The sequence below is a fragment of the Hippopotamus amphibius genome, chromosome 9 (genome assembly GCF_030028045.1).
Source record: "Hippopotamus amphibius kiboko isolate mHipAmp2 chromosome 9, mHipAmp2.hap2, whole genome shotgun sequence".
Classification (NCBI taxonomy): Eukaryota; Metazoa; Chordata; class Mammalia; order Artiodactyla; family Hippopotamidae; genus Hippopotamus; species Hippopotamus amphibius.
Window position 1 is genome coordinate 58,129,934 of NC_080194.1, and position 18,732 is coordinate 58,148,665.

The 18,732-nt window shown below is 35.9% G+C and overlaps 1 protein-coding gene across 1 annotated transcript in view; it reads right to left on the minus strand.

Annotated features, from left to right (window-relative positions):
• DEUP1 (deuterosome assembly protein 1) overlaps positions 1–18,732 on the minus strand; it is a 108,393-nt gene that overhangs the window by 56,829 nt on the left and 32,832 nt on the right. Inside the window, exons 4-7 of the mRNA XM_057749307.1 lie at positions 18,523–18,618; positions 10,816–10,950; positions 6,123–6,236; positions 3,716–3,958 (exon numbers count right to left, since the gene is read on the minus strand). Coding sequence (XP_057605290.1) covers positions 3,716–3,958; positions 6,123–6,236; positions 10,816–10,950; positions 18,523–18,618 — 588 coding nt within the window. The remainder of the gene's footprint in view (positions 1–3,715; positions 3,959–6,122; positions 6,237–10,815; positions 10,951–18,522; positions 18,619–18,732) is intronic.

The following is an 18,732-nucleotide window of genomic DNA, read 5'->3' on the forward strand; positions in this document are numbered from 1 at the left end:
ATGTATGCTGACACATTTCAAGGTTGTAGAAAGACAAGTGAGAAGATGTGATTCATGTGAAAATTCAGATGCAGCCGGCATTAAAGTGTGTTGTAAACTAAAGAAAATTTTATATACAGTAATTGACAGTAATTCAAATTGAAACGGTTGTCTTCTTTAAATTCATGGGCAAGATGTGGAACACCATCATATGACAGCTTTGCAAAAAGGAAGAGAAACTTCTTTCTAAGTCCATGCACTGCTTACAGTGATTATTCACCTCTAATTATTCCCATTTGGTAAAATATAAATTTTGTAAAACAAGTTTGAGGCCCATCTGTTGAGTTAGAAATCTGCCTAATGGTTTGAGAGAAGCAGTGATTTTAAACCCTCAAATCAGCTATCAAACAGTAAATAACTGATACTTATTCTAAAGCAAAAGAATGAAACATAAGTAAAATTTGGAAATAAAATGTCAAAAGGCCAAACTAAAGCATTATTTTCAGCATTTTTTTCCAGATGCATCAAAATTAATTAGTGTTTTCCTGGAAGCAGAAATCTTAGCGTTTAAACACTTTGAAGTTTTTGAAGCAAATTACTTCTCAAAAACCTTTTCATTAGAAAAATAACATATTTTTTGTGTGTGGGTGAAACACACTCCAAAATAATTTGATTTGTTTTTTTATAAGTGAATTCTTTGTGATGTATAATATGGAGATTCTTAGTTTAAATTTACTAATGCTCCTAGATTCAAGGATAAGTAAATTAATTTTGAACTGAACAAAAATTTGTAAAAATAACTTTAGTAAACTTTCTTATAGAAATTTGTGGATTAGAAATAAGTAAATAATAGTTGCATCAAAACTTATTAACTCTAGAAATGATCACAAGTTGAGTGAGAGAATTACTGATGAAGAACACGAGAAAAACATTTCAAAATTTAAAGCAAAGGGTTCTCAGCCTCAGCGCCATCTACATTCTGGTCTGGACAATTCTTTATTGTGGGGATTGTCTTGTGCATGGTGAGATGTTTAGCAGCATTCCTGACTCTACCCACTAAATGCCCAATAATACCTCTCTCCTCTGCAGTGACAACCAAAAACGTATCCAGGCATTGCCAAGGATTACCAAAACCACCCCAGTAGAGAATCACTGATTTAAAGGGGAGTCAGAACAATTAGGCAATTAATATAGTTACTTTTATAACCTTTAGTATATATATCAATAAAAATATTTTACAATTATATTGACTTCCACAAATAGCTGGGTTTTTAATTTGTTAGTATATCTTCAGGAACATTAATAAATTATTAAGTACCTTAATATATATGTATAAGGAAAAGTCAAGGTGGGTAACATGAACCTTCCTTAGCCCAGACAAGCTACAGAGCCTTCTCAGGAGTGCAGGTAAGCCCCCAGAAGTTTGTAGAGATCTTGGGTGAGGGATGAGTCGTATCCTGCTGGACTTGGGTCGGAAAGGTAAGTCAATATTTCGACATTGCTAAAGGATAGGGTGGCCATGGCCATCAGGTGGTTTGAGTCCTCTTCCAGCCGCTCTCAGGCTGCACTTTCTTGCCTCTTGTCAATCGGAGTGCAGCAGTGTAACAGGGGGGTGAGAAGCACATGCTGACCAGCGTTTACTTGGAAGGAGGGTAGGGAGTGTAATCTGAACTGGGAATGTTAACTTAGTTTCTCAATGTACACTTTCCCTCTATTCGCAACATTCTTTCTTTTAACAAGATTCTCCAACGTACTTCCTGGAAAAGTATAAAATACGAAAGTCAAGGAAAGCATTACAGAGAAAGTCAGTCCTGCTGCCATGGAAGGGAAACAGAGGCTCTTTCTAGAATACAGGACAAGAATAGTGGTTTCTATTCCACAAGTAAGCCAAGAACGAAAAGCTGAACCTCAGTCTATAAAGAGGATGTTCTTGGGCTGTAACAAGTCCAAACAGAACTCACTTGGGGGAGATTAAGAGGAACTGATGTTTGTGAAAGAGTCAGGACCTCGCTGAAGCGTAGAACCAGGCTTCAGAACTAGACTTACTGATGAAATTTGTTTCAGGCAAACCCAAGGGAATAGAACAAAATAGGTCTGAGCAGAAAATAGATTCCCAGGGACCAGAGCCAAATAGACCTCAAGAAGGGACAAAGAGAATTCCTCAGTCTGTGCAGGATAACCTGAAACCCAGGGGAGAATAGTCAGGAAATACAGAGAAAAACAATCTCCTTATTTACTGATTGTGATCCTGGTGCAGGCTCCAGCAGTACAAAGACAGCTGCAAAATGTAAATTTAAGTTGCCTTTAAATCAGGGCCAGAGGCGTGACCAGGGGCCCCTGTCAAGGCAGATGAAGGGGAAGCAGCCTCTGCGAGGAAGGGGAGCCCCTCAGAACCAGCAGTCATGCCAACCCAGCTCCACCAGGACTGGAGAGCTCATCACTACAAACCACCTGGACAAGCTCTAGAGCAGAAGAGGAAGGGCTCATCTCATTAACATTCTACTGAAGCCAGAAAAAACACCGTCGATACCTTTTCTGTTTCTAGAAAATGTATGAATTTCTCAGTGTTTAGTGTTTGTGGTTTAGCTTGGTTTGTTTACATCTGCTTTCTCATTTGTATTAGAATAACATCCCCTCTCCAAACAAGGCTGGAGTTTGGGATGGGGAGCTGTATTTCTCTTAGAAACGCATCAGGATAGGAGCAGCTGGGAGCCTGTGTTCTGTCCTCTTGTCAGCTCGGGGAAAGGGGAACACAGGAGACAGATGCTGGCAGAGAAAGAAGTGAAAAGATGGATCCCACATGTAATCCCACATACAATGTGGCAGCAGGAGGGAAGGAGAAGTCGGGCCCCACACTAAGAAATGACCCTGGGAAGCAGAACCTGAGGCGGCATATCTTAGAGAAGTGGCAGTCGGCTCAGGCAGTGACCTGGACAGGTGACCTCAGCCTGAAGAGGGAATAAAGTGGGACTAAGAAATGGGCCAGCGGACACAGAGGAATACGTAGACAGCGGGTGAATGTTTGCCGGTGGGAGATAAGACCAAGAATGGGAGAGAACACCACGAATGTCTGAAGTAGCGGGGATAGCCAGGAATAAGAAACACATATTTAGTCAAGAAACTGGCAATGACCAATTTTGATGAATGCTGCATAACCTTCTTAGCGGTTCCGAGAGAGACAAAGAAAGATTTTTGAGTTCAGAAAAAAATTAACCCTTGGAAAAAATCATCTATCACATCTACCAATGTGGAGTTACCTAAAAAAAACAAACAAACCTCTATTTGGTAAACAATTATGATAAGGTTAAGCAGTGATAAATCACAGGGAGTGCCTCTCACTGAGGTGATTAGATTGTCAAACCCTTAATGATTTCCCAGGTCTCCAGCCCAGGATTCCTGAGAGTCAAAGAGGCATAGGGTCAGAGAGAATGAACAGTGGGGACAGAGGGAGTGGTGTGGGTAGAGGGCCATGGATGTTAGGAACAGAGGTCTGTGATAGACCACTCTTCTACGGCACTGGTAATATTTATTATCACATCACTGCAGAACCCAAGTGCACCCACTGGGTAAAGTACCACGGGATTGCTGAATTTTCTCCTCAAGCAAGAATTACTTCTTAAGAGGAAATATGAGCTGAATTTACACGTAATAAAAAATTAGCTTTCTAATCATATACCTGTTGAATCATTTATACAACTCATGGGCTGTATCAGTTGAAAAATAAATAAATCTTTACCTGGCACTGTCTTTGGTACATTTTCAGTTCTTGTAAGAGCTTCTGATTTTCATCTTGTAACTTATTCCTGCTTAATGCTATTTCACTCACAGCTGATTTTAATTTTTCAATAATGAACTCATCTCTTTCATTGGTTTCACAACTGGCATCTGGTTCGCATATCAACTGAGGCATTTCAGAGCTACTGTCTTCTATGCCCTGTTTTTTACCATTTAGTTGAGTTTGGTAACTTTGTGCCTGTTTCTGAGAAATACGAAAATTGTGTCCAGTTAAGTGGGGAATATCATATTTAAGCGTAAATAAAGTTCAAGAATGATAGAAAAGAATTAGGAAAAACATCTTTAACTACATTATTAGATAATGAAGATTTGTCCTTCATCATTCAGCCTTGTGTTTATTCTAAAACCTCAATTTCCATGGCATAGAGAGAAAATACATTTGTATAACCTCAGAGCAAAGATGCAGAGTAGAGTAGAGAGGGCTCTGGGTAGGGAATTCTTTTTTTTTAAATTTTATTTATTTATTTATTATTTTTCGGGGGGTACACCAAGTTCAATCATCTGTTTTTATACACATATCCCCGTATTTGGGTAGGGAATTCTTATTCAACAAAAAGTAAAATATAGAAAACATAAAAAAGGGGGGAAAAAAGCATGGATTTAATTATATAATAGCTGAAAACATCTCTATGACCAAAAATAAACAAAATAAAATCAAAAATAAACCTGGATTGTAGAAAAAACTTGTCAATACATATAACAAGGGTAATTTCTGATGTACAAAATCTTTTACACATCAATAAGAAAAAGACAACACAAAAGAAAAGTGAGCAAAGTTTATGCACAGGCAATTCACAGAAGAGGAAGTGATAAAGTAAAAAACACATGAAGAGATGCTCAACCTTATAAGTAGTCAGAGAAGCATAAAGCAAATCAAGCCAAGGTTACTATCAGGCCATAAAGTTGGTGAAAATCAATAGACTGATCTTCCATACAGGTGAGAGTAGGGATGGTCTTGTGGCTTATTCATGAATTGTAAATTACTATCATTTTTTTAGAAAGTAATCTGCTAATATTTATTTTGAATGAACATATCTTTTGGCTCAATAATCATTTCTAGGATTTTTATTTAACAAAAGGAAAGTATTAGTATTTAAAGATGTATATATAAGGATATTTGTTACACTATTGTAATAGCAGAAAACTGGAAACAATCTGAGTGTTCATTAATAAGGGAATGATTGAAAGAATTATGTGACATCTACTATACACTATGGTATATATGATATATATATAAATAATATACTTTGAAATATATATACATACCATGGTATACATTATATAGATATACTATAGACTTTGAAATATTATGATTAAGTAGTGACTCAAAAGGCTATCCATGGCTTATTAAGTAAAAAAGCAAAATTTTAAAAAGAAAAACATACAATTTCCATACAAACATGTATTTACATATTTGTACAAACAACAGAAAAAATATGTGAAGATAAACTCCTAAGTGTTAACAGTGTTTATATAATGGATAAGAATGGAGTAGAGCATGAGGTTATCGATTTTACATCAGATTATATAACATGTATAACAAAAATTTTAAGTAACTTAAAGAAAGCATGAAAAATAAGTATGTATCAAACAAACAAAAAAGTTTCTTACCAGCTTTTAATAAAAATTCCAAATTCCTTAGGTAAGCCTTTAAGGCTTATTATAATCTATGTCCAACTCACCAGCCTTCCCTCCAGCCTACTGCCCCTCCCCACCTCCCACATGCACTTCCAGTCAATTGGCCCACTTTCCATTCTCTGAATTTGCCTTTTGCTCTCTTGCCTCAGTGACTTTGCTTATTTTATTTCCACCACCTGGAATACATTCTCTCATCTTAAAATATATCCATTCTTCAAGGGCCAGGCCTAGTCCCACCCCTGCTGGAGGATGTTTCCTATCTCAGTCCAAATTTTTCTCTTACTCATTCAACCTCTAAAACAATTTGGATCCTTTCCATTCACGTGTCATTAATCACCTGTGTCATTAATTAGCTGTAAACCTGTACATGTATTATCTTTGTGTCTAGACTCTAAGGTTCTAGAGGGCAGGGACCAAGCAATCTGAGACTTTCTAAGTGGCTTGCCCACAGGCATGCAAAAACATGTTATTTAATGACATAATAAGAATGGACACTTTTGACAGCATCATCTTCTGAGACATATAGACTAAAGTCACCATTACAGATATTTCATGCACTTGTACCTCTCCCCAGTGTTGGACCTATTCTGGTTATTTTGCATTAGTTGACATTTCTATCTGTAGAAAGATTACGTGCTGAATGGTAAAGAGAGTAATAGTATTTAATTTCTAATTTATTCTAATTTAGAGGATAGTATTAGATAATGTACCTGAAATTGATTACATTTCTCAGATAATAATTTTTGTTGAGCATCTAAAGAAACCAGATGAGTCTGATATAGAATCTCCTGCTTGTCCCATTCTCTTGACTTTGCTCTAAATTCCTTTAAAAAAAGTGGAGAGAGAAATATAAATTGAAAAAATTATCCATTTTAAAGCACAATAAATACAGCTTCTTTCATCTGTATATCTTTCTTCTGAGAAAAAAAAATTAAATCCATTCTTTCCCCATTAGGAAAACAAAAAAGTATCAAATCACTCATCTTGGATTTACAAACAGATATACTTTTGAATTTTTGCTAGGAAAGTATGGAATTTAATCCACATTTAAAAAAAAAATAAGGGTTTTCTTTGTAAAAAATGTAAAATTTTTTCTTATAACAAATACTGATTACTAAAAATGGAGTTTCAAACAACTTTTTGCATCAACCAGTACTTCCTGTCTATCTCCTGAGCTGACAACACCAGAAGTTTTATTCCCTTCTTCCATTCTCTACACTCAGTCACCAAACCTGTTCCCTTGTTTTTGAGGGGATGGGGCTTGGACTGATTTAATGACTTCGTCCCCTGTGGCTTTCAAAGCTACTGTCCCAGGTGAACCCAAGATCAACCCATTCTTGAGACAGAACAACCACCTCAGGCCTCCTTTAGGTAGCACCAGCTGTGCTAAGGTGGGGACGAAGTGATAGAATTACTTGATCCAGCATGCTCAGTTCTTCATGGTTTTGCTCAAGTAGTATCTTCATGGATCGTGGTTATCTGTTCACAGATTTACAAGAGGAAATGATGTGGCTTTGGGAATCCCCCAAAAAACCACACTTCTTCTTGATGTTGCCTAAGGCTGGCCATTATGTCTTATCTTTCTGTGTAGGCTGTAAGCAACTTAAGGGTAAGCACTATGTATTTCATTACTTTTGTATTGCACACAGTGCCTGAAAAAGTGCCAGGCACCACTTACACTCGATGAATGTAAAAACAAAAGCATGGAATTAATATTTCCAAAAATGTAAACATTTCTCATTCAGTTTTGCAAAGAAAACAACATGGTTGGAAACAAGCTCTATAGCTACTAAGTCCATGTAGATACATGGCACGAATGTATTGATGTTTCCAATCATTAATTCAGTAGTGTTAAGCACCCAGTGTCCAGCAGGTACTGTGGAGAGAGGAGAATTTGGAAATATTACATGATTAAAAGAAATTTTTGAAAGAAAAAATCAAGGACTACATAATAAAGTAGGGAAATGTACATGTAAACAAATAATTTTACAGTATTAGTATAGTAACAGTGCCACATAAAAGCCATGCAGATGATGGCACGACTAACTCAGCCATGTCCAACAATACGTCAATTGGAAAGAGAGTTCATTTGGCCAGAGAGATGGGTGGTGATTCGAAGATGGCTGAAATGACTGGATTGGCTATGCTGGAAAATAAATATACTAATGTAAAGAATGAAAGCTACGTCTTGCTTCAAATCAAAATATGGCATTTCATATTTTCTATAGAGATGTGATTTTAAGGAACATTTGAGGAAATCTTTATTTCATAAATTCACAAGTCCCAAAATAATCAGTGAAGGAAGGCTATAAATTAGAAGGCTTTTATAGTAATTAAAGGTGACCTGCAATTGAGTGGTGGTAATAAAGTTGAAGAAAAATAGATAGTCCCTGTTTTAAATATATAATAATACCCTGATAAATAGACTATATTTATTAAGATAAATGGAGACAGTTCACTTAAAGTTATTGACTTCGATTCTGACATTTGACAATTTGAAATGAAGTACATGAAAACACTTCAGTAACAGTGACACATTTACAAAACTAGGCTCTAATGAGAAATAGGCAACATTTCAAATCAATACCAGGCAGATTTAAAAATTGCCGTTTAATTTAGATAGGAGTTTTTGGAGTCAGAAGTCAAAATGTGGGCAAGGCTAGCTTGAACAGCTCATCTCTTTCAGTAATGCTAATACTTAACACCCAACAACCTCAATCTTCAAATAAATATTTCCCAGCATGCTTCAGGAGGAGGCAGGAACACCAGCCTCACTTCCTTACAAATTCTACAAGTAGAAATGAGGCCACAAATGAGGCCAAACCAGGCTAAAAATGTATGTCACCAACATATCAGCTGGTGCTTATAACTGTCCTGGCTTCCTTGGTCTTACAGATGTATTGGTCTCGAGATCAGCTGTATTGGTTTCAAGCACAATACATCCAGCAGCTCTGGGGCCATGCAGAGACTGAGCGAGCTGCAAAAGGATTTTGTGGAGACTGGAGGTGTCAGCCCAGGTTCAATTCCAGAGGGTCTGTACACTTGCCTAAACCTCCAGAGTAAGTTCTCCACGACTGGAAACCTTTCTGGGCCTTTAAGGTTGAGAGTGGATCAGAGCCATTGAAATCAGAGTTTCTAGCAAAAGCTATATCATTATATGTATTTCTTAATCCCGCCACTAAATCTTGAGAGGTAGAACGAACATTTCTTTAGTGATCACTGATTACAATCCTCCACTTGTGAGATAGTTTTCAGTTTTTATTATGAAAATTTTCATACATGAAAGTAGAGAGTAAAACAAACTCCCATGTACCCTTCACCCAGCTTAACTACTGTCGACTCAGCCCATCTATATTTCATCCACCTCTCCACCCTTTCTTGCTGGAGTATTTTAAGGCAACTTCCAGACCTCATGTACTTTTTCCCTAAATGCTTCCGTGTGCATCTAAACACACATACACACACATATATTTTTTCTTCCATAACCACAATGTCACTTATATTTTTAGCCACCTTTTATTGCTGAAAAATGTAATCTCTGTGAGGTTAACAGCTTGCCCAAAGGTCACAGGGCAAACAAACGAGTCAGGCCCTATTTTAAGTTGTAAACTGTCATGTTCTTCCACTATAGCAAGCTGCTTCCCATTGCTCGATCACTGTACCAGTGTATAAATGTTTGTCCCAAAGGAGAAACATGCTTAGATGGAGACTAAAACTGGAACAGCCCATCTCCTACACGTTAATTTTTCAGATGCCTCTCAGCAAAAGCAGGTACCTGAAGCATTTCTGCAATAGTACGATTAAACTGTATCTATATAGTGTGCTTAAAAATTTTTGTATAAATACAAACATATCAAGTCGTATTTTGCTACTAATTTCCACTATGATTTCATGAGATACATTTTATGTAAATATTTAGCTCCCTAAATGTAAAATGTGCACACACTAAGTACTTAATTTAAGGCTTTTTCTTTGTTTGACAATTTATATGAATGTAGTTCTCCCACTAAACCCCATGAGAAGTCAATCAAATGGAGAATCAGTGACAACTGCATTTTCAGTGAAAGCCCATGTATCGTAATCTTTGGGCATCTTCTGTGAGACCAGAATATTTCAGAAGACAGTCTATGTATATCATTGCCAGAGCCAGGGAGTTATATACAGTGCATTTTCCTAGAGGGTCAACCTTACTTAGGGTTGGAATTTTGCATTTAAAAAACGTAAGTTCATATTTCAGTACAATATAAAATTTGCAGGAATTTAAAAACTAAAACCAAAGTCTTCCAACAAAGTTCTTGCAATAGGCTGATTTTAGGGCTGTGATTCCAGATTTTTTTTTTTCTGCTCTTAAAAATATTTTGGAGGAAAATTTTGAGAAAGACTGTTAATTGAAGAGTCAGATTATAAAGATGAAGAAGTATGAAACAGGGCAATCATAATTAGGTAGGAGGAAGACAGAGATAAGAGGCATTAGACAAAGTAAAGGGGCAAATCTGGGCTGGAATATGAGGAATAAGAGAAAGGAACAGATCAAAGATTCCTAAGAGGGTTCTACCTGGGTGACTGGGAAGTACAGAACCATTACCTATTAACAAAGTAGAAGAAACTGAAATCATTGGTTGGCAGTGGAGAGCAGCTGGTGTTTAGGGCTTGAGGACAGTGAAAAAAAAAAACAAAACTGAGAGGGATAACATGATGGGGTCAATTTGAGGTCAATTAAAAAACAATGATTGAGCAGCACTGGGAATTTAGCTAAGGTTAGAGAACAGGAATTCACAGTAGAACCTATTTGCTGTTATGTAACTAGTAGCAGGAATGCTCAAGGGCACAGGGAAGAAAAATAGCTGGTTTATTTTTTCCAAGGCTGGAAAGTTAACGGGATTAAAATGTGTACCTACGACATAGTAAACCTTTTTAGGGACTGAGATTTTAGAAGTTCTCGGTGACATGGGGCAGCTTATATTGGAGTGGCACTACCCCTTTAAAGAAAAGATCCTGAAACTTCAAGCTCTGTTCTGAAAACTGTTATGAGGCTTCATCGGGATTTAAGTACCTAACAGTTAAATAGCCATTAGAAGATTTACTAGACACACACTTTAAGTGGCCCCAGGGATGTCCTTCAATTTCACTCAACATCTGCGGTTTCTTTGAACTTTTTTTTTTTTTTGCTCTCCAAAAATGCTGATATATATAAAAGATGTATAAATCAAAGTGATGTTTTAATTCACTAAGTGCCTGAAGGGAAGGTGCACTAAGAAAATACATTCAATGAGAAGTTGATTTCTAATGCTGTTTGTTACCACAGCGGTACATGCCATTGTGTATACTAGAGACAAATAGCCCTCAACAGCAACAACAAACCAATCTTAATATACAGCGAGAAACTAAAAAAATATAGCTCACCTCTAATTTCTGGTTCAAATTGCTCAGTTCAAAGGGTATTTCTCCTTTGAGGTGTGATACGTCTTTTCGTCGAAATTTATTTTGTTTCATGTGGTGTAATCTCAGTTTTTCAAAGCTGTTAGTTAGTTTGGAAAACTGTAAACAATAGAGAATGCTAACATTTTACTATTGGTTATTTCTAACTTGATTTCATGATAGTTCTTTTCTTGTGTACCTCTTTCAAAATTTAAGTCATGATTAGGGAATGCAGTAAAGCTTAAATGTTTCAATTAGTGAAGATAGAACCAGTTATTAAAACTAAATTATTGAAGCTGAACACAATTCAGCTTTCATGTAAATTTGGAACTTCATTAGCTGCACAGTTAAACAACGATTCACTTGATAAAATGTTTTGTTCGGTTTTGTCTTAACCATATGTAGCAAAGCTCTCAATTTAAAACAACCAAGTTTTTTTCTTACTTTTATTTAGTGCCACCTTGTGTTGACAGTTTTAATTTCAGTAACTCAATCTATAAAATAACCAACTTATACTCCATTTAAGAAAACTGAGGACTTAATTTAAAAGATACAAAGAACATACACTTATTCATGTTGATATAAGTTTAAATAAAATTAAACATCAAGCTTGATATAACCTTTTTCTTACCAGTAATTCTTGTGATAACTTGGATTTTGTATTATTTTTTTTTCTTGTTCTACCTTCAAATAATAGATTAGAAGTGGCATTGTCTATCAACATCTGTGAGGAAATTTCTAAACAACTGTTTACAAAATTTTTTGTTTTATTTTTTATTTTGAAATTATTACAGAGTCACAGGAAGTTGCAAAAATACTACAGAGAGGTTCTGGGTTCTCGTCACTCAGCTGCCCCCAACATTTACATCTTATTGAACTATACAGTACAGTATCAAACCCAGGAAATTGATATCAGTACAATATATGCATGAGTGTATCAATAGTTCATTCCTTTTTCATTGCTCAGTATTATTTCATGGTATGGATGTAACCACTGTTGGTTGACCATTCACATAGTGAGACATTTTTGACTGCTTCCAGTTTTTGACTTACAAATAAAGCTATGAAAAATTGTGTCTACTTTATCTGACAGTAATGTAGTCATTTATTTCCTTTTTCTTTCTCACGTAGTTTTTAAAATTGCGATATATAATTCACTTACCTTAAAATTCACCCTTTAGAATATATACTTCATTGGTTTTTAGTATATCCATAGTTGTGTAACCATCACACTAGCTAATTTCAGAATATTTTCATCACCCCCAGTAGAAACCGTATGTCTATTAACAGTGACTACACATTTCCTCCTTCCTCAAGGCCCTGGCAACAACGAATCTCCTTTCTGTTTCTATAGATTTGCCTATTCTGATCATTTCATATTAATGGAATCATACAATATGTGGTCTTTTGTGTCTGGTTTCTTTCACTTAGCACAATGCTTTCAAGGTTCATCCATGTTGTAGGATGGATCAATACTTTATTCCTTTTAATGGCTGAATAATATTTCACTGCATGGACATACCACATTTTGTTTATCCATTCATTAACTGATGGACATTTGGATTATTTCCACTTTCTGGATATTGTGGAAAATTGCTGCTATGAATATTTGTGTACAAGTTTTTGTGTGGATATATGCTTTTATTTCCCTTGGGTATATACCTAGGATTGGAATAGCTGGGTCATATGGAAACTCTCAGTTTAACTTTAAAAAAAAAATTATTTATTTATTTTAATTAATTAATTATTTTTGGGGGGCTGCATTGGGTCTTCATTGCTGTGTACAGGCTTTCTCTAGTTGCAGCTAGTGGGGGCTACTCTTCATTGCAGTGTGTGAGCTTCTCATTTCAATGGCTTGTCTTGTTGCGAAGCATGGGCTCTAGGTGCGTGGGCTTCAGTAGTTGTGGCGTGCAGGCCCAGTAGTTGTGGTTCTTGGGCTCTAGAGTGCAGGCTCAGTAGCTGTGGTGAATGGGCTTAGTTGCCCCACTGCATGTGGGATCTTCCTGGACTAGGGAATCGAACTCATGTCCCCTTCACTGGCAGGTGGTTTCTTAACCACTGCGCCACCAGGGAAGTCCCTCTTAGTTTAACTTTTTAAGGAACTGCCAAACAGTTTTCCAAAGTGGCTGTACCATTTTCCATTTCCAATGGCAATGTACAGGGTTCCAATTTCTCCATATCCTCACCAACACCTGTTATTATCCATCACTTGGTTATAGCCATTAGTAGGTTTGAAGGGGTATCTCATTATGGGTTTGATTTGCATTTCCCTAATGACTAATGCTGTTGAGCACTTTTTCATGTGCTTATTGGTCATTTATATATCTCCTTTGGAGAAATACCTATTTATACATCTATGTCCATTTTAAAATTTGGTCATTTGTCTTTTTATTGTTGACTAGTGAGAGTTTTTCTTTTTTTTTTTTAATTTAAATTCTGGATATGAGTCCCTTATTAAATATATGATTTGCAAATGTTTTCTTCCATTTTGTGGGCTGTCTTTTCACCTTCTTTCGGTGTGCTCTGAAGCACAAAGGTTTTTAAATTTTGATGAAATCAAGTTTATCTAATTTTTCTTGTGCTTTTAGTGCCAAATCTAAGAAACTATTGCCTAATCCAAAATCCTAAGGATTTACTCATATGTTTTCTTCTAAGAGTTTTACAGAGTTTTTACGTTTAGGTCTTTGATCCATTTTGACTTAATTTTTGGCTATGGTAAGAGTTCAGCTTAATTCTTTTCCATGTGGATATCCAGTTATCCTGTCACTGTTTGTTGAAAAGACTATTCTTTCTTCACTGAATTATTTTAGCACCACTTCTGCTTTCTTTTGATTAATATTTGTAGGGTATATATTTTTATATCTTTTTACTTTGAATTTACATACATAGTTATATTTGAAGTGAGTTTCCGGAACAGAGCATATAGTTGGGTCATATTTTTTTTATTTACTCTGTAAATCTCTATCTTTTAACTGGTATATTTAGACCCTTTTCATTTAATGTAATTATTTCTATGTTACAATAATGTAATTATTATAATTATTTAAGCCTGACTTCTTTTGTTTTCTTTTTGTTATCCAGTTTTTGGTTTCTCTGTTTTAGCTTTCCTGACTTCTTCTGGGTTCTTTGAACATTTTTTAGAATTACATTTTGATTTATCTATAGTAATTTAAAAATTTTTATTTTTAGAGTTTTTTTTTGATGTGGACCATTTTTTAAAGTCTTTATTGAATTTGTCACAATATTGCTTCAGTTTTTTATGTTTTGGTTTATTTTTTTTGGCTGCAAAGCATGTGGGATCTTAGCTCCCTGACCAGGGATTGAACCCGCACCCCCTGCATTGGAAGGTCTTAACCACTGGACCACCAGGGAAGTCTCTCTATAGTATTTTTGAATGTAAAATTTCTTTGTATAGCTTTTCTAGTTATTGTTCTAGCTATAATGTTATATATACATAGCTTATTACAATCTACTGGTGTCAACATTTTACCAGTTCAAGTGAAGTATAGAATCTTAGTTCTTTTTATGTCCCTTTCTAATGACCCATTTCTAACATTACTGTCTTAAGTATTTTCTCAATATATATTAAGAATCACTTTAGACATTGTTATAATTTTTGCTTTAGCTGTCAAATAATTTATCAATAGAAAACTCAATAAAGTCTATTGCATTTACCTATGTTTTCACTTTTTCCAATTTTTTCTTCCTAATGTCTCAAAATTCTTTATCATTTCCTTTCTACCAAAAGAACTTCCTTTAGCTATTCTTTTAGGGTAGATCTACTCGTGACAAAATCTCTTCATTTTCCTTCATTTGAGAATCTCTCAATTTCCCCTTGATTCCTAAGGATATCTTCTCTGAACATGGAATTCCAGGCTGACATTTCTGCTCTTTCAGCAACTGAAAAACATTCCACTTCCTTCTGGCCACTATGGTCTCTGATAAGAAATCCATTATCTGAATTGGCTTTTCTACATAGGCAAAAATATTTCTCTTCCTGCTTCCAAATTTTGTCTTAGTTTTCAGAACTTTGACCATGATGTGTCTTGGTGTAGATTTCTCTGGATTTATCATATTTGTCATACAGCTTCTTGAATCTGTAGATTTACATCTTTTGCCAAGTTTTGAAACTTTTCAGTCATTATTTCTTTGAATACTTTTTCAGTCCTACCCTTTTTTCTCCTCTTCTCTGGGACTCTGATGATACAAATTTTCAACATTTTGTAATAATACTACAGGTCCTTGAGGTTAATTTTCTTTTAGTCTATTCTCTATCTGTTGTTCAGACTGGGTAATTTCTATTTTGCTATGTTCAAGTTCACTGATTATGTCCTCTGTCCTCTCCATTCTGCTTTTGAGCCCATCCATTGAATTTTTTTAGTTTGGTTATTGTATTTTTCAGTTATGAAATTTCTAACTGCTTGCTCTTTATAGTTTTATTTCTTTGCTAAAACGTTCTAATTTAATTTGTTTCAAGTATGTTTGTAATTGCTCACTGAAGCATGTTTATAACAGCTGCTTTAAACTCCTTGTCGAATAATTCTAACGTCTATATCAGTTCAGTGTTGGTGTCTCTTAATTGCCTTTTCTCACTCAAGCTGAGATCTTCCTTGTCTTTGGTATGATGAGTGATTTTTTAATTGAAGCCATTTTGGGGCATTGTGTTACATGAGTCTGGATTTTATTTAAATATTGTGTTTTAGCAGTCCTCTTCTGACAACATTCCAGCAGGGAAAAATGGAATGCTGCCTAACTGCTGTCAGGTGGCAGTGAAAGTCCAACGGAGGCCAAGTCTTGGCCTCCGTTGGTAACTGGGAGGAGGTGTTCCTCGTTGCTGCTGAGTGGGAGTGGGAATTCAGGCTCCCTACATTTTTCACCGACACCACTTTGATCGGAGGGGCACAGGTGCCTTGTTACTGCTTCTCACATGGTCTTCAATGATACTGTGAGGGGAGTAGCCCTGTTACCACAGAGAGGTATGTCCTGACTCTTCATTAGGCTTCCCCAGATACCATTCCAGAGAGGAGGAGGAGGGGCACCTCATCACCACTAGATGCGCAGAGAAATCCAGGCTTTCCACATGGTCTCCACTGACACCATGGGCTGGGGAGGCCTTGTTAACACCCAATGGTGATGAAACTGCTGGATTTCCACTCAGTCTTTTCTCACTCTATCCAGGTTGGGGCCTGGACTACCTCCTTATAGATGGTGAGGGTGGAACCGAGACTGTCTACTCGGTGTCTGCTGGTGAAATAGGTTTGCAGCCATAGTCTTTTTCTGTGGTCTTTGGCTAGAGTCAAGCAGTTATTATCTAAAAGTGTTTAACCTTGGTAGTCTGTCTTTTCTTCTGGTCTTTCAGTTGCAGGGAGCAGGCTTTTCTTGGGGCTCTTTTTGTTTGTTTGTGCCCACTGGAGTGTCTGGGTTGCTGGCTTCTCTTTTATCCAGTCTGGGATATAAGAGGCAAGAAGAAATTCCAGGAACTCACCACGGTGTTGTTCCTTGGGTCCCAAGGTCCTAGTTGGTCTGTCTTTCCTCCCCACTTCTTGGAGTCTTCTTATTGTTTTATAAATAATGCTCAGGATTTCTAGCTGCATTTAGCAGGAGGAATAGGGGAAAGTACACTGACTCCACCTTTCCAGAAGTATAAAACCATTATAGTTTTATAATAGTTAGAAGGAAAAGAAAACAGTCCATTCTAAAAAAAGGAAGCAATTTCTACAAGAAAGTTTTAACAGAGTTGAGTTTTTTAAGGCAGAGTGTAGTAAAATATAACCTTAAGATATTTTAAGAAAATAAGATTGTAAATAAATGAAGAATTTCAAAGAATGAAGCAGTAGAGTGAGCTAGCAGCAACAAAAGCACGTTTGCCATAAGACATCATTTTCTGGTTAGAAAAATGACATATTACTAGCTATTATGCAAATAAAGTCAAATACATAATACTTCTCTTTTTCTCCCTTTCTTTCCCCCTCCTTTCCTCTTCCTTCTGCTTTTCCTCCCTAACTCTCTCCCTTCCTTTCTTCTAACCAGAGAAGAAAAGAGAGGCAGAAAACTGCAGTGGAAGCAGATGGCTGTTCTTTCAATAACAATGTGTTTCCAAAGTGTATTCTATGAAATACCTGTTTACAGTGTTTACACAGTAACTGTGCTACAGTGTTAGTTTGTTTCAGTTTAAAAAACAAAAGGGTTCCATGGTCAAATACATTTGAAAAATGATGGATTAAAAAGGCTAAATGGAAGTTTTTAAAGCAGGACCTCTCACAGCCTATAATATGCTACTATGCACTGTGAATGTCCAGGAGCAGAGGAAGAGTAAACAGCCTTTCCTAAGCTCTCGGTGTTATGGTACACAGAACAAATTTTTGTGAAAATTGCTGTAAAGATATTTGTTGGCTAGCTGGCAGCCAAGTAATAAAATAGAGCTGCAAAGCATCAAATGGCAAGGATTCATATATTAAATGAGTGCTCAGTACCTGTAAACAAGCAGAAAACTTTTTAACAACAGACATGGAAAAAAAACCCAGAAATTAAAGAATTGGTAAGCTGCGACTGAACTAGTTAAATCTAATTTAGAGATAGTACTTAACTTGTATCTAGATTTCTATATTTTTTCAAACTTATTCTAGATAGTGATCTCTTTGTTTATACTGAACAATTACAGTCATTCAATATTTATGTTACTACGTTAGAGTTTAGCCTTTATAGAAAAAGCAAGGTTGATTGACTTAAGTGTTAAATGCTTAGAGTCTTAGCTAGGAAAAACCATATAAAGTTTCATAATTCAAGCTACCATCTAGCAGCAGCTATTTAAATTGCAGGCAAAATATCTAGGTAGACTTAAGAGCTACTCTTGTAAGATTACACCCATTAAGTGGCATCAAATGCGTAACATTCCTATCTTAATGGTTGATCACCTCCCTAAAAAGGTACGTATGGAGGAACTTTAACTACATTGGGATCCTTTAACTATATTATCATTTGTGAAATCTCTGCACTCTAAAAAAAACTGGTTGTAAAGTAAAATTCATAGTCAAACCATATTTCCCATTGATTAATTTACTAAGTGAAGCAAGGATATAGTACCTACTAGACCTGAGATGCTCAGATGCTTATTACCCTATGTGTCGTCTGTGGGAAGAAAGGGAAGACTTTTTGCTTCCCAGCACAGTGGGGTGTGTAATATAGGGATAAATCAGAGAGAAATTGGTATCCCTCTTATCATATATGCAGAAGCCCTCTCATTTATGAAACAGCTCTACCAGCAACAAAGCAATAAAGACCAGTTTTCTCCTTTCAATTATCTATTTAATAATAGCAAAACTCCACATTTTAAATTGCCATAGAAGAAAGGACACCCTTACTAGGGAGTAGTGACTACAAAAGATAATATTTTGTTGTTCACGTAGGTAATTATCATGATATAATTAATCAGCTAGTCACCTGATAAACAGAAAGCCATTAGTCTAGCACTGTGCTAACAGTTAAAGGGATACAGAGCTGACAATCTAATAAAAGAGACAAAATCAACACACATAAGACAATGAAAGATAGGACCAAACATATAACCTGTAGTTGAAATATAGGAAGTTTTGCTTGTATTAAAAATAATTCATTTTAATAAAATTAACACAATTTTATAGGTCAAAACATATATCAAAACACATGATATTAAATTGTAATAAGTTTCCTTACTTGAGCTTTTAGGGTTTGTAGTTGTCCTTCGTAATTCTGAGTCATCGCTAAGTTACATTTTTCCAAACTGTCCAGCTTCTGTCTAAGTAACCCCACCTGCATTAAGAATAAAATGTAATTTGATTTTTCTAAATTTTGTCAGACAAAGTCAGAAAATGTGCAAAAGAGAAGTGCAATTCAAATAAAACCGCTGTACCAAACCAAGAATAA